This window comes from Ambystoma mexicanum, chromosome 3p, assembly GCF_040938575.1.
Source record: "Ambystoma mexicanum isolate Mex_15411 chromosome 3p, UKY_AmexF1_1, whole genome shotgun sequence".
Taxonomy (NCBI): Eukaryota; Metazoa; Chordata; class Amphibia; order Caudata; family Ambystomatidae; genus Ambystoma; species Ambystoma mexicanum.
In genome coordinates, this window is record NC_090925.1 from 862,800,805 (window position 1) to 862,816,282 (window position 15,478).

Sequence of the window (15,478 nt, forward strand, 5' to 3'; positions counted from 1 at the left end):
AACTTGCAAACATCTTCATTTCTTTGATCATCTGATGGCTCTTCCATGGCTATTTTTTCCGGCACTGAGCCTGATAAACAGTCTATTAAGACACATGAGTTACAATGTCTGCCATTTTGTACATGTTTATGTTGCTATTTTGCCTCTTTGCTTTTTTGGCACAAAGTCCAATCGTGCATATGTATGTTACGATTTTTTGGCTTTCTTCGATTTATACATAGTTTGATTATGCCTGGCATTGTTCTCTCTTTTAGCTCATTCAGCCTCCCCTCAGACTGACCATATGTTTTGCAGAAATTATAAATCTTTCATACTATCAGCAAGTGCAGAATGCAATTTTGTTACTCCACAACTAGGTATTTACATCATGGTATATTGGCAGTCTGTATATAACCATATTTTTATTTCTGTACTATTATCTTTCTACTTCATTCCAGGATGATATATGTGCTATACTGCTGGCTTACTGTTGACTTCTCATCACAATATGGCCGCCAGCAAAACAGTCTTCCATGGTACTTTTAACTCAACCAACATAGATGATGGACTACTTGCTATTGTTATTTGTGTCTGTGTACTCTGTTGTACCACGTGATCAAGCGCTCAGTTGAGCGTGAAACGCGTTGTGGGTGGGCCGTTTACCAGGCGTCCTGCTCTTGTCTGTTTGTTGCTTCCCCAGCCCCCTCTTGCTCTGCACACTCCGTGCAGGCTGTTTTTACTATTAAAAATAAAATATTTTCCACATCGTCTCGTGCGAGCATTGCGCATTTCTTTCTGGGTCCTCTCCCTACTCGGGATCGTAGGACCCCCATGGATCCATGGTGAGTGCGGTCCGTCCTTTCTCCTCCAGTTTCTTTGATATATATATATATATATATATGCCATTTCAGCAAATTCTGCTTTCACATTTTAGGTGAAAGGTTGTTTTCCAACAATTGTAACCCCATCATAACCTTATTACTTTTCTGGTATATATAAATATATACACTTGTTTTCATTAACAAACAGTTGCTAAAGTGACGTCATGGTTACAGAGCGAAACAATAAAAACCTCACAGATTCACCTGATATGGTTCGTAAAGCCACCATATTTCAGCCACCGCTATACTAATGGAACCGTAACTCACAGCAATGCACTGATCATCCCTCATTGTATCTTAAGCCGTGACCCTCATGATGATCCCACCAGGCATGGCTTGTGGATATGTGCATTGGCCACTTTGTCTAGGGCATGACTTTTGGCAATTCCCTAGGAACATTTGAGCGACATGATGGGACCGCTGGGCACAGCCTGCAGCTATGCCCGGTAAGCATTATGCCCTGTTTTATGCACCCCCAAGGCAACCAATGGGCTCAATGGGCATGGGCTCAGGTCCATCATGCCACCCAAAGTTGCCAGGCCACTATTCTCAATAGCCGGTCCAGAATTGTACAGCTACTATGAAATCAATCATATCCCAGTTATTACTTACGAACGTTGGGACAGGAGATTGAGTGTTAGGTTAGAAACTGGCCGCAACTTTGAAAAAATGCTGGCTCATGTTGTGGACATGGATGGATGTGTTCATGTGCGCACAGAAAACAAGAGAAATAGATGTCTGTGTGTGAAAAGAAGGATATGTATTATTAGCCAGCAGAAATACTTATTTTCCTATGGTTGCAATGCATGTGGGCATGTGCAGGACAGTATGGTTTCTGAAGGGAGCTTGATTAGAACTGTGGAGACCCATCTACAAATTACTTGCTATGCACTGCTGAATGACCTACTTTCTAAGCCACATAAAAAGGGGAAGGTATATTTGCTTATTCATTTTCCATAAGTTGTGCATTTTATTTGTTGGTTTTAAACCAGTTAATAGTACATCGTTTTTGTACCTTGCAGTAAGTGCCCACGTGAGAGTATAGGCACTAACACCCCAGGGCAGTGCCTCCTACCTACTGCTTAAGTCATGGTAAAAAGTAATGTCTGGATAGTTGAGCGATATGTACGCTTACATGTGTCTCACTCCTTGGTCGACAAGATTGCTGCTTAAGGCAGAGGAGCAGTAAAAAGGCTTCACAACATGAGAAGTTTGAAAGTTTCTATTTCTCTTTTTAGACACTTTTTTACACATGGATATGCTTAATGGACAACATACAATTGCCTTTTCAAAAACGTTTTGAGTACTACTCTGCCTTTAGGCAACAAGAGATACTTCCCTCATCTTGTGTCGTTTACTCTATACATGGTCACCATTAAGTTCTCATGAATACAATTAACAAATTCCCCTAGTACATGTAGGGTCATGCGTAAACAGTAGATTTATTTGTCTCATGCTTCTTCAATACAAAAGATGTGCAGAATTAAAAACATCACTTTAGTTATGTCCTCCCCTTGCCCACCCACAACATGCTTCAAACACTGTAAACAGCACTCCCCTCACCCTCAAACCCTCCCCAAAACCAGAATACAATACAAAAAAAGAAATTCCCCCAATATTCACAAAACAGGAGTGTGGTGGAAGTGAGGAGCGAGGAAGGGGGGCCATGCCGGGGGCATTGCCGCAAGACCTTGAAGCAGTGGGTGCCAGTTGGTGAGAATATTTTGGAACATGGATTAAATCTATGCCAGGTATTCGAAGATTCACTTCAATTGGTGGGTGGCTTTCATCGTCTTTGTGGGTCTCAAGGTATTTGTTTTCTCAATGAAATCAAACCTCTATTCTTATTTGGCACAGGGATGATAGGTGTGATCCACCACAGAGTAGTAAGTAGGGTAAGTCTCATCAGCCCACTAAATAATAAAATGTAATCGGGTTTTCAGAGTGACCAAAAATATGCTAAATATATGTGTATATTTCTCATAGATATTGATTGTGGAAATCTTATAAACCTGCATAGACGTTACTGTCTAGAGGGTTGGAGGGCATAGTCTTATTAAAAAGGGACATACATTCAATTTGTCATAGTTATTTATCACATATATCTATGTAGCATTAACTTTTCAGTTTGTTCTCACAGAAGATACCATGATTTTTGCCCATCGTCATAATATTTTTAATGGAATAGACATAATGTGTGCTACTCACAGGTATTCACCTCATGTTCACCACTTGCCAAAGGAAGTGACACTGTACATGTCACAAAAAGAATTGTGGTAATGTCTGTCGCAGGAAGAGACATTATTTGAATAAATGTTAGGTAGAAAGTGAAATCATATTTTGTACTTTTACAGTAAGTGCCAATGCCGTTTTTGATTATAGCAAAGAGTGAATTCACATTTTATACCAGCAAAGAGTGAATTCATATTTTATACCTGTCATAGGAAGTGGCACTGCAACTGCACTGGTTATAGAAAGGGTAATAATAAGGAACACATTACTTACCTGTAACTCTTGTTCTCCAGCATGGGTCTTACTTGGATTCACATGCCATAAATATTCCCTGTCGTCAGGCTGGGAATCCTCACTAAAATAAAACAGTTTAGCTGTAAGATAAAAACTGCATTGTCTCTTGTATAACCTATTGCGGTCGCTTTGGGTCATACTGCCCCAACCAATGACACACATCTCCCTTAGCTCCACCCCTGGTGGCCATCTACAGATATTTCTGTGCACGTAAAGTGGCACTAGCAACCAAGAAGAGGCATAGAGGGGAAGGATGAATACGATTACGCAGCAGGACACTTATACAACCCTGGCAGGTGGCAAGGCTAAACAGAGCAATACAGTTACCCCTTCAATAGACCCACCTCATGCAAACAGGATGCGAAGCACCGCTTGTCCGACAAGAGACTTCTCCCTAGAATCACTGTCGACACAGTAGAATCTTGTGACGGTGTAGTAGACCTCCACGTATCAGCCCTACATATATACAGCAGGGGAACACCAGAGAAGAACGCTGTTGTAGATATGATTGTTCTGGTGGAATGGGCCCTTGGTCGGCCTGTTTGCCAGCTGAGCTCAATACATGATGCAGCCGGAGAGCCATCTGTAAATGGGTTTTTTAGGTAGGACCTTCCGATGTCCCATAGGTCTAAAGTTTACAAAAAGCTGAAAAGTCTTTTGAAAGTCCTTCATGTGTGCAACATAGAATTTCAAGGCATACGCCGCATCCAGCAAATGCAAACATCTTTCAGCAGGTGAAGAAGGGGTCACAAAGAAAACTGGCAGTACCATAGGCTTGTTTAAAGGAAAGTCTGACAAGACCTTTGGCATGAAGAAAGGATGAGTCCTTAGAACCACTTTTGCTGTGTGGAACGACAAATGTGGAGGCTTACATAAGAGAGCCTGTATTTCACCAACCCTCCTGGCATAGGTGATAGCCACGAGGACAGCGGTTTTCCAAGAAAGAAACTTCAAGGGGCCCGATGCATAGGCTCAAACGGCAACTCCATGAGCTGGGAGAGTACCACATTAAGCTCCCAAGCAGGAACAGGAGCCTTTGCTGGTGGAAAAGTCCTGAAGAGATCATTGAGGAACACTTTGATGAGTCTATGCGACACAGGGAGAGACTGCCCTGGAGATCAGGAGATGGCGGCCAGGTGTACCTTGATTGATGCATGGGCAAGGCCAACCTTGGCAAGCGAGAACCAGCATGGAAGAAGCTGTGGTGCCGTAACGTGCCATGGAGAAATCTTCTTTGACCAGCACCATTCTGTAAAACACGTCCACTTGTGCTTGTAACAGGCAAGTGTAAATCGAGACCTGTCCCTAGCCAGAATGTTTTTGCATTCCAAGGGCAGCAAGTAGTATCCAAACTCGAGGAGTGCAGGGCCATGCCACCAGGCTCAGAGACATTGGATCATGGTGTAAGATGGATCCTCCTTCCCTGGAGAGCGGGTCTGGGAGAGGAGATAGTCTGAAAGCTGGAGCCACTGAAAGGTGAAGGAGATCTGGGTACCAGATCTGCCTGGGCCACACCAGTGCAATGAGGATCATCTTTCACCAGGATAGTTTGAATGTGCTGATCACACGTAGCAGCAACAGTATTTGAGGGAATGCGAATGGGAGTCCGCCTTCCCATGGGTTTGAGAAAGCGTCCCCGGGACTTCTTGCTTGAGAGAATCTGCTGGCAAACTGCTGGCACTAGGTATTGGTCGCTGTTGCAAACAGGTCAATTTGAGGCTGTCCCCATTTTCTGAAGACCCGAGACACTTGAGCTTGCTGGAGCTCCCACTTGTGGCAGGAACATAGCTCCATGTGGCCATGGGCTCTGTGCTTCCAGGGTGAGGACGTGAGATCTTGTTCCGCCCTGCTTCTTGATGTAAGACATAGTGGTCGTGTTATCGGTAAAGATCCTGACCACCTTTGCCAAAAGCTGAGGCTTGAAAGACTTGAGAGCCCAAAAAACTGCCTGCAGTTCCAGGATGTTGATGTGCAATGTCTTCTCCTTTGGGGAGCCATAGTCCCCTTGTGTGTAGTGGGCCCATGTGGGCACCCCAGCCCTTCAAAGAAGTGTCGGTAGTGACCGTTTCCTGATGGGCCAGGGTCCTGAAGCGAGTCCACACGAGATGTGAAGGCAAATAGACCACCAACTCCTTCCTGAATGCTTGATTAAGGACTATCTTGTACTTCCATGAACCAGAGGTCTGGTTCCACCTTGCGTACAGAAACTCCTGAAGAGGTCTCATGTGCAACCAGCAATAAGGGGCCAGATGGATGCAGGAGGGCACCATCCATAACAGGGATTTGATTGAGCACCATGCAGGATTTAGGATAGTTTATGGAGAATCCCAGAGAGGTTAGAGCCTGGACTGTCTCTGCTGTATGTTGCGCTGCCTAGGTGTGAGAACGAGACCAGACCAGCCAATCGTCCATGTAGACATAGAAATACACCCCCTTCTGACAAAGGGATGGTGCCACTGGGGCTAGGTATCTGGTGAACACCCTCGGAGCTGACTTGAGAAACCCACAGCCGACAAGTCACAACAGTGACGGAGTGAAGAAAACATTTGAGGAAATATCAAAAATAGGCTAAATACTCTTTGAGCCTGAGGAGTCAAGATTTGTGCATGAGGCCAGGGGCTCGCAGGGCGAGTAGGCTGAAGCGGATACGCAGGCCGTGGAGCCGGCTGGGGGAGTAGGCCAACACTATTCTCCAACGGGTGTGGGCCAACATCTTCAGAAACATCTTCATTCACTTCCTCCTCATACAGATGGAAAGAGTGAAGACAGGAGCTGGAGACAAGACCGTGGGAGGCCTCACAGGGGATGTGGCAAGCAGCTGAGGGGCCCTTGTGTCCTTTGGCAGCGAAGAGAGCACTGGTGGTACCTCCCTCTCCCTCTCCCTGCTGGATCCTCTCGGGAAGGTGCCAAACACAGGTGCACCTGGAGACGGTAGTGCGGATGCTGCAGACCTAGCCCGGGACTGACAAATGCCTTTGAGGCAATGCTATCCTTCAGATAGCCATCGTTACCATAGAGATGGTGACTGCAGTCAACGACAAGCCTGTTGACGTGACAAAATACCCGGTACCAACGGCTTGGCGGACGGTGTTGTCTATGATGTCGTAGACAGAGTCTTTATCAACGACGATGATTTAAACAACGGCTTTGGGTTCGTCGACAAAGACATTTTTTGGTGTTATTGACGATGATGCTGCCGATGATGACTGCTGCTTCCTCTACGCGGTGGTGTTCATGGCCATTTCATGGCCATTTCTGATTCAGAATACTGAGATGCCGTAGCCGCTATGCCCGTTGTCGAGGAAGTCAGAGCAGGTAGCAACTTCAGTTACCTTTCCCTTGGATGCATCCTCAAAGGACCTCAACCGCTTACCAGAGGGAGTACGCTCTTTGGGCCTGCTAGACCTGGCAGAGGCATGACTGAGCACAAACGCTGAGTCAGAGGCCTAACCTTCATCCAGCCATGACAGCAGGCTCTGACGGCGATCTTTTTTCATCTTAGTGGAGAAAGACTGGCAGATGGGCCATCCCTCCACATCTTGGTCCAGGTGCAGGCAATGAATACACTTTTGGTGGGGGTCTTCGATGGAGACATTCTTCTGACCACATCCGGCGCAGGCCTTGAAGAGGATCTTCTTCTCAGCCTCCGACATGGCACGTGTACAAAGCCCAAAACCCAGCTTGCAGCCTCACACGATGTAGTGATCCAACAGATCAGAGATTGGCAACGGAACCCCGATGCCAACAAGTCTGGCAACAGAATATTCATAGCATGTGAATCCATGTAAGACTCCATGCTGGAGAATTTGTAATGCCTAAAACACATGTACTTATCAAAGCACACATCATATGCAAGTGAACTGACATTTTGTTTCACAGTGCATCTGAAACTGGAGAGTATAACAACACTTCACATTACAAATACAATACTACCAAGACTGTATTTTGAGATGTCTTGTTAGTATCTTACAAACATCATGCTATTAATGAGAATTCACCAAATGACGATTTTCTGGGATGGAGAACATCAGTGCCATCACATGAAGGACTGTATTATTCATGATTGCCTCTCTAAGTGATATCCTGTTCACGACAGGAAGTGACACTTGTTGTTTGAACTACAGGAAATATGTCCTAATGATAATATTGTTAATTGCACATGGTAACTTTGGCCTTATTGTGGAAGTGGGAGAGTAATGTTTCTTTAATAATTTACTTTGACACCTTTTATGGTAAACTATGTCATGACAACCTAAGAATATGTGATGACCATATGATTTATTACAGGAATGGATGTAAAACTATTAATTCTAAGATATCATAAAATAGTATATCCGTTTTAAATTCATCATCATCCAGATTGGACAAGCATACATTTGCATTGCCCAGTCTACACAAAGTATTTCTAGGGCATACCTCTCATGGAGTTGGCAGCTCAACACTTCTACTAATCATAGTTCCCCAAGTATCTTTTGACTAGCATTATTTAGTAGCATTGTTAACTTCTCATAATGAATGCTGCAACCCAAACATATGAGGGAATGTCCCTTGTATTTAAAATATTTCAAGAGCCCAGGTTGCCCAGAAGCACTGACGGACACACAAGAGGCAACCTATTTCGATGAAATGTTTTTTCCGATGAAATACAGATTTGACCTAAGTAAGTGGGGTTAGATCTACCATATCAGTGATGGACCTGCTGATAAAATGGTTCAATGATAAGTTAGAAAATAAGGACAAAAGTGCATGTAATAAAAATAATATGGACACAGTGACACTAACCATTTTGCATCTTTTTAATGCAAAGAATTAAATAACAGTCCACATTTCGAGACAGGGGGATGCCAGAGAGAGCAGAAGCCCTGGGAACATAACTTTCTGGAACGCTGAAATTGGGAAAGAAGCTCTGTTCATGCATAGCCAATTTTGAGCCTCATTTTTGAGATCTGTGCTTAAATAAGTAATGAGAAAAAAGTTAATTCCTTTGAGAGGAAACATATTTTCGACCAAGATTATACTAAAAGCAGAACATGAGTGTGTTTATGAAATAGAGAACAAGGGACTGAAGATCCTACGATAATGACAATCCACACATTGACACCATCCTTTAAAGATATTGTTAAACAAATGTCAATTTCTAGCCTGCACTGCAAAGCAGGAAATCGAACATTAAAAAGATGGAGAGTGCTACACACACATTAGAAATGGAGAACTATGAAGGATTCCCCTATAAGTGATTCTACGAAGGCACTTGTTAGTGGGATATTCTCTGGCACAATTTGCTATTGGAAGACCTTGGACGCCAATGGCCAATTTCAACTGCAACAAAGAATGAGCCATTACTATGTCATCAAAAGGATGCAGACAAATTATGTCAAAAATACTTAAAATGAAAATGGAATTGGCAACTAGCTTGGAAGAGAAATTATGACCACATTTGTACTGGTCACAAAATAAATATGTGCTTGCTACATTTGGTGGATTACAATAGATACAATATTTGTCTCGATCAGTGGTTGAGTGTTAAGACAGTGGAAAAAGGTCTCAACCAGATTCAATATGCCACTCAAACAAGATGTGCACACACAAACCTGTGCAGGTTTATCCAATGACATATTACACTGTCCGAAATGGTTGCAATCTGGAGAATGGATACAGCCACACTGGAAAGAGTAACTACCAAAGTGACCAAATGCTTTGGAGACAAACCTACAATGTCTAAAACAAATGTTACTGGAGTTCATTTACAGAATATTTGCTAACCTTCATCAAACCATATCCGTCTCAACCCCCATTTTGTTAACAATGACCACAGGCATTGGCCTGGGTAATCCTTCATCCAGACTACATTTTTCAGCATGCCATGGCAATACATAAGGGGAAAGACCATATGCAAATAAGGTCATGCATATTAGCATCTCTTTCAATATATGTTGCTTTGCCTGGGTCAGACACTTCTCTGAGCTTGTCCACTGGAAGAAAAGCCAGCATCTGACAGAGTAACTCCTAACAGCAAAACCGATGCCCACACTTCATGTGGAGGTTCTCAAAATGACAGAACACAAAACCCGCAGCCAAGCCTTCTTTATGTGCCTCCTTTGATCTTGAACTCCATCCCTCTTCACAATATGTGTCTTCCCACACTGCTGTCTTTGCAGTGCTTCCTAAAAACATTCTTGTTCAAGCAGCCTCGTGCTGACTCTTCTCAGCCACAAGACTTACTCATCAATCTTGCAGTTTTGAATCATGTGTTGCATTATTGCTGTTGTTTTCTTGTACTCTAGCTTTCCCCCTAATTCTCGTTTGCCTGGATCATGCTTAGCAAACCATTCTGTTGCTTGCTCCGGCCATCCCCATGTTATATACATTGTATAACTAATAAATAAAATAGAGAGTGTAATCAATTTTGAATTTAACACAACCATAGGTACTGATGTAATGTGAATCATATGTTTTACATGAAGCTCTAGCATGGTCATATTGATGCCAGAAAGTGATGGCAACGTCTGTAACGGGAAATGATATTCTACTACTCTGATGTCAATATCACGTTTTACAGGGCAGGATATTATATTATTGACTGACAGTGATGGCATGACCTAATTTGAAACAAAAAGTAATGGCATACCCATAGGGTGTCAGCCTTATTGTTCACTGGAGGTTATGTCATAATTCCTTTAATCGAGGAAGAGGTGTTTCTGGACAGTTAGAATTGTTTAGGCGAAAACATGTTGAGGTAATGTTGGGCAAGGGTAAGCCATTCAATTTTTGGGTTCAGAGTTTCATTTACCGGCTTGCAGCATTGTGGGTACAAAACTTTTTGAATATGTGGTTGTTTCACGTGGCGTCCCCTTCCTCTCTCACATACACACACACATAACCTGTCAAGTATTTTGTCCCAAGGCATTCTCTGTTGAGAAAGGTGAAAACATGTGGGTGTGTTTAGGGAACTTGTGCAAAGTGCTTCAAACCACCCCTCCCCTTTCTCCCATCACCCAATATTCATGCACCCATATAGAAACAAACAGGGCTTTGTTACATCTCAAAGCCACACAGTAAATGCTCAGCACAGTCCAAAGACAGAGATGCAGGAGTGACTTGCGTGTAAGGGAGGGCTCAGACCCCACATCTTCTTCCCCTAAAAAGGGTAGCCATTTCTTTTGCATTTTGTGGCAAATGCCGACATTCTGGTTCTAACATCTCCACAATGGGGACCCTGCCTCATCAAATTGTCCTTTAAAACAATTAAATAGAATTTTTGGATCGCCCAAAAGCTAAATCGCCAAACCTTAAGACATTGTCCCTGGAATGTTCTTGTTTGAGTTTGGCTGACATTAGTTTGGTACCCAATTTCCCCTCAAACTGGGGACCTCTGGTCCAGGCCCTCTTGGCTCTGATGGTAGATTTATAAGAAGAAAGGCCAGCTTACAACTACACACTCCCCAACAGAGCTATGACGAAAAGGGGTTTATCTTCTGGGTGATTGATATTATATTAACACTCCAGAAACAGAAGTGTACATGCATACCCTAAATGGTTTACATTTTAAAAAATCGATTACTTATCAGATAGTGGTTTGTGTTTATATTTGGCTTGAAGAAGTAACATGCCTTTGGTTTAAAAAGTGCTGCCTGACCAAGCAGGTGGTGAGGGGATTAATGGGGCATGTGAACAAGCCATCTCTTCCAACCATATCTTAGTGGCAGAATGTCTGTACCTATACTGCCTTTCTGGAAAGAAAATACCTACTTATGTCGTCTTTTGGGGCACAGCAGTCAAAGCTGCAGTGTCAGCCAGCCTTTGCTTGCAATCTGTCTGTTAGAAAGCAGATACTGCAATGCCCTGTATGAAACAGACATTGTTTCATCTGGCAAGCGTAAGAGGTGTGATGGACTTCACCAGAGCACCTGCAAAAAAGGTGGCCTTGATATTTATAGGGGAGAAGCAGACATTGCCCTGGCATTATTAAAGGGACCCGCAAGGTGGCGAAGGCATTCGCTACCCTGAAATCTGAACCCAAGAGGTATTCAATGCCAAGCTATCTGTGTGATGGGGTGGGCTGTGGACTATATCATGAGCTCTATAAGGAAGCGGGAACAGAGGACCGATAGGAAATGAACCTAGCAAGTTTCTATATATGGAAGTGTAATCTTGCACACAGGTGGTTGTTTTTAGGTCTGAGAAACAACCCTTCCAGCCGCCAGTAGCCTCTCTGCCCCATGACTATAAAAGACAAGCACCACCCCATCTTCCAAAAGGATATCTCTAAGACAAATTGTTGGATTGAACACCTCCTAAGTATGGTTCAGGCACAGCAGAGATCTATCTATAGGTAACCTGGCAGGGGCATAGCAGAGACCTATCTATAGGTAACCTGGCAGGGGCATAGCAGAGACCTATCTATAGGTAACCTGGCAGGGGCATAGCAGAGATCTATCTATAGGTAACCTGGCAGGGCTGTCTTGACATTTCATTCTTTTGAGTCGCGTTAAAGGAAATTTGTTTCAGAGTTTGGTATATGAGATATTATTGTAGTATCAAGAGGTTAGTGTGCAGTGTTCACTAAATACATAGCAGGTTGGTTGAATGTTCCAGCATAAAACAATGCTATCCCATTAAAAAGTATGTTTGTCAAGAAAGGGTGTTGCCCTGGAATATGGGCACATGGACCACCACTACCACTAAGGCCTCACTCCCACCTTTTAAGACTTCAGATGTGTTTCCTTTATTTTCTGGGGGGAATTCCTGTCACCCAAACCATGCATCACCCACTGAAATCAATCTCATTTATTTTTCTGAAATCCCCAGGCCCAGATCCAACCTCCAGCCCTCCCATTTCCATGTTTCTTCCCTGCATCTCCGATTGTGTTGAACTCATAAGGCATGCACAGCTAAGTACAACAAGTGAAACAACAGCACCCTAAATGTCTCCAGTCTACTGCACACCCCATTGTTCTTATAACAGTCCATCCTCCCCCTCTTATGCCTTTCCATCTCATTTTCTTTTTTAATGCAGCAGGTTGTATAAGTAAATCCATAGGCGCATGGATATAAAGCAAATGCATAGGGAAAATGGAAACAGTGACAATTTGAGAAGGATTAGCCCTGTTGTTCCAAGGGGGGGAGGGGATGGTCTTACTAAAAGACTGGGTTCCTTAACATAATGTATTCGCTGCATTACAGGGCTTACTTGGCTAGAATAAAAAGACAGCCAGTCCAAAAATGTGCAAATCATTAAAAAAAATACCCCACTGCGCTGCAAAAAATAAGGAGATAATTTGGTTGACAGAAAAAAATGGCCAAGTGTCCATTAAGTGCAAGGATATCTCTTCGCTTTATACTCCTCCCCCAACCACACGCAAATGCCTCCAGTGTATGCAATGGTGCCATAAATGTAAAAATAAAACCCCCCAATAAAATAAAATGGCTGCATTATTTTTCCAATTCCATCTTTTAACAACGTGTCGGTTCTTTCCATGCTTTATTCCAGAAGGAGGAATTCTTTGTTTTGGGGGTGGAGAGAACATTGTTTTTTATTAGTCTTTGTTATTTGAGGCTCAGAACAGTCATTAGAATATGTAAACATGCCACTTTCAGGTTGATGCGAGTTTTTATTGTTTTTTTATTTGTTTGTGTTTTTGTGACTTTTTTCTGTGTTCCTTTTCTTATCTGGTATCTTTTTCTTCACACTTTTTCTTTAATGCCAGTGTACCTGGTAGCTTGGAGTGTGCTCTTGTTATATACATCCGCTCCAGAAAGAGAAAACAGTGACTTCACAATCCTTTATATTAGATGGAATATGCATAGAGGATGCATTGGATTAGTTTCTCCAACTCCCTGTTGTTTTAGCTTCCTCTTCCATTGCTGCTGGATGTGAGCTAGCAGGAAAAACCAGAATTCCGGACGTGGAAAATGCTGGAATGAGTTGTAAAAAAATGCTTTTGTTTTTAAAAACAGTTTTTTCTTTTGGACTGGAGCACACATCTATGAAATTATAAACAAATAATAAATACAGATGGATTCCACGTCATCACTTGTGCCTGCTCCTCTTGTCCAATCTCCTCCCGTTCTTCCCAAAAGTGGGGCAGATGTGAGTTGCGTGATTGTGGGAACATGCCGGAGAAAGGTGTACATAACTCTCTTGTGGTCTTGTGCAGAGGTTGCCTGACAGGCACATGGCAGCTGGAGCCTGGTCTTATTTTCCCATCACTAAACTAAAACACACAAAACAAGAGGAAAAAGTCAAATCATGGAATAAATCTCAGTTATGTCAATGTATGCATTTCAGATTTTGATACATTGATTGTACAATAGTGATAGTGGTTCTCTTTAAGTGCGAGGACATTGCAACAGTAATAGTACCCTGATTACTTAGTAGCCTAATTACTTACCAGTAATTTTCATCACACAAGCATACACTTTCCAACAAGCCTTACTTCATGAGAGTGAGTCTAGGCCAGTGAAATAGGCAACCGTTCCAGGCCTTTTAGCTTGACACAATACTTTGAATAACTCCTCATTCTCTGGGTAAATTATCTTCTAGACCAGAAAATCTCTTTTGACGCGACAACCAAGAGTATTAGAGCGGCTGAAGAAACAGACCATAAAGGAGTGCGGGTGGCATGGAACATAGGAATCTGAAAAGGAAGAGGACTCAGTGTTGTCGAGATTACAGGTAAATCAGAGAAGCATTACCTGTGTGGGGGTTTACTGATCGTTCCCAATTTGGGACTCACTGAATAGGTAAAAGCCAATCCGGAGGCACCAAAAAGACGGCCCTTCGACAACAAGGAAGAGGGACTCGAGTGGATCGATCAACAGGCAAGGGAAGGTAAGGAGGGAGGGTTTTACAGGTGGGGAGATGGGATGAAGCCTCCCATGGAATGGAATGATATTTTGCAGTGACCAATAAATGCTTTAAAATATTTTGTATTAGACTGCTATCATGATCCTCCAGATTCCTAGTCACAGTAATATTGGTGCAAGAGCTAGTTCGCCCTCCAAAAGCGGTATGCCAGTTTCTCAGAGTACGTCACTGCCGAGAGTGGCAGATCGAGTAGTTTTAAAATAGGCATATTCCTGTAATTGGAATGAGGAAGTATTAGATAGCATCCAAATCCCTAGACCAACACCAGCGACTGCCTTCATTTTAGCAGTGTGCACCATTAACATATCTTGCACGGGGAGTATAGCTCAGTGGTAATGGGCTCGTCTTGGAAGCAAGATGACACAGAGCAACAACACAGGTGCGAATCCCGGGTCTGTGCTTAGAAACCTCTTTGGTATTAAGCGTGTTATACACTTTTTTAATAATAATAATTGTAATATATAATCCATTGGGTGTGCTTTGAATGTTGTCCCAAAATAAGATATTCTATCAAGAGCATGAGACATTCACAAGGTTTGCTTTGCTGTATGAGCAACTCCATTAAATCCACTAGAAAAGAATCTACATAAACAATCAAAATATGAAATTGAATAGCTGATTTCTAGGATGTTGAAAATGTCTCCTTGGTGATTATTATATTAGAGATGATTACTACAGCAGGGACCATAAAGGCTAAAGAGGTATGTGGGAATGACATCAGCCCCAGTGCTTCTTTACGAGTGAGGCATGTTTGCATATGTATTAAACCCCCCGTCTTCAAGAGAATCCAGTGTTCAGGTTTCCCCAACTACTCTTTGCATCTCCAGCGTATTCAGAAGATCGTCACTTCCCCTATTTTATAAAGCAGAGAGGGAAGTTCCTTGTGAATTAGTTTCAGTACTGTTATGATCACAAACAAACTTTAGGCTGTGATTCACTAGTTTTCAGAATCTGCTAAAATGAGAGTGATTAACTCACTGATTCCTCTAGTTATTGCCAGGCCAAATTGGCCAATACGGTTTTATGTGATTCAATAGCCTATTTTTAGACAATGCACGCTTTCACATTTCCCAATACCAGGGGATTTAAGCCATTGTAACAGTCGGGTCCTTGGAGAGATACACTGTGCAATGAACCAGGCTTAATCCCGGGTCCTTTTTTTCTACATATGCGTTATTATGCATTGTTTTTCAAATGTGGAGGAGACATTCTTTATCAAGGTGCC

At 42.8% G+C, this 15,478-nt stretch overlaps 1 protein-coding gene across 3 annotated transcripts in view; it reads right to left on the reverse strand.

The window, feature by feature from the left end:
• Positions 1 to 2,067: 2,067 nt before the first annotated feature.
• Positions 2,068 to 15,478, reverse strand: part of PRRT2 (proline rich transmembrane protein 2) — a 352,013-nt gene continuing 338,602 nt past the window's right edge. For 2 of the 3 annotated variants that reach the window (XM_069652020.1, XM_069652019.1), the window contains exon 4: positions 2,068 to 13,600. In XM_069652020.1, the coding sequence (XP_069508121.1) occupies positions 13,596 to 13,600 (5 nt within the window). In that variant the 3' untranslated portion in view covers positions 2,068 to 13,595. The remainder of the gene's footprint in view (positions 13,601 to 15,478) is intronic. The other variant, XR_011304403.1, reaches the window with a different exon arrangement.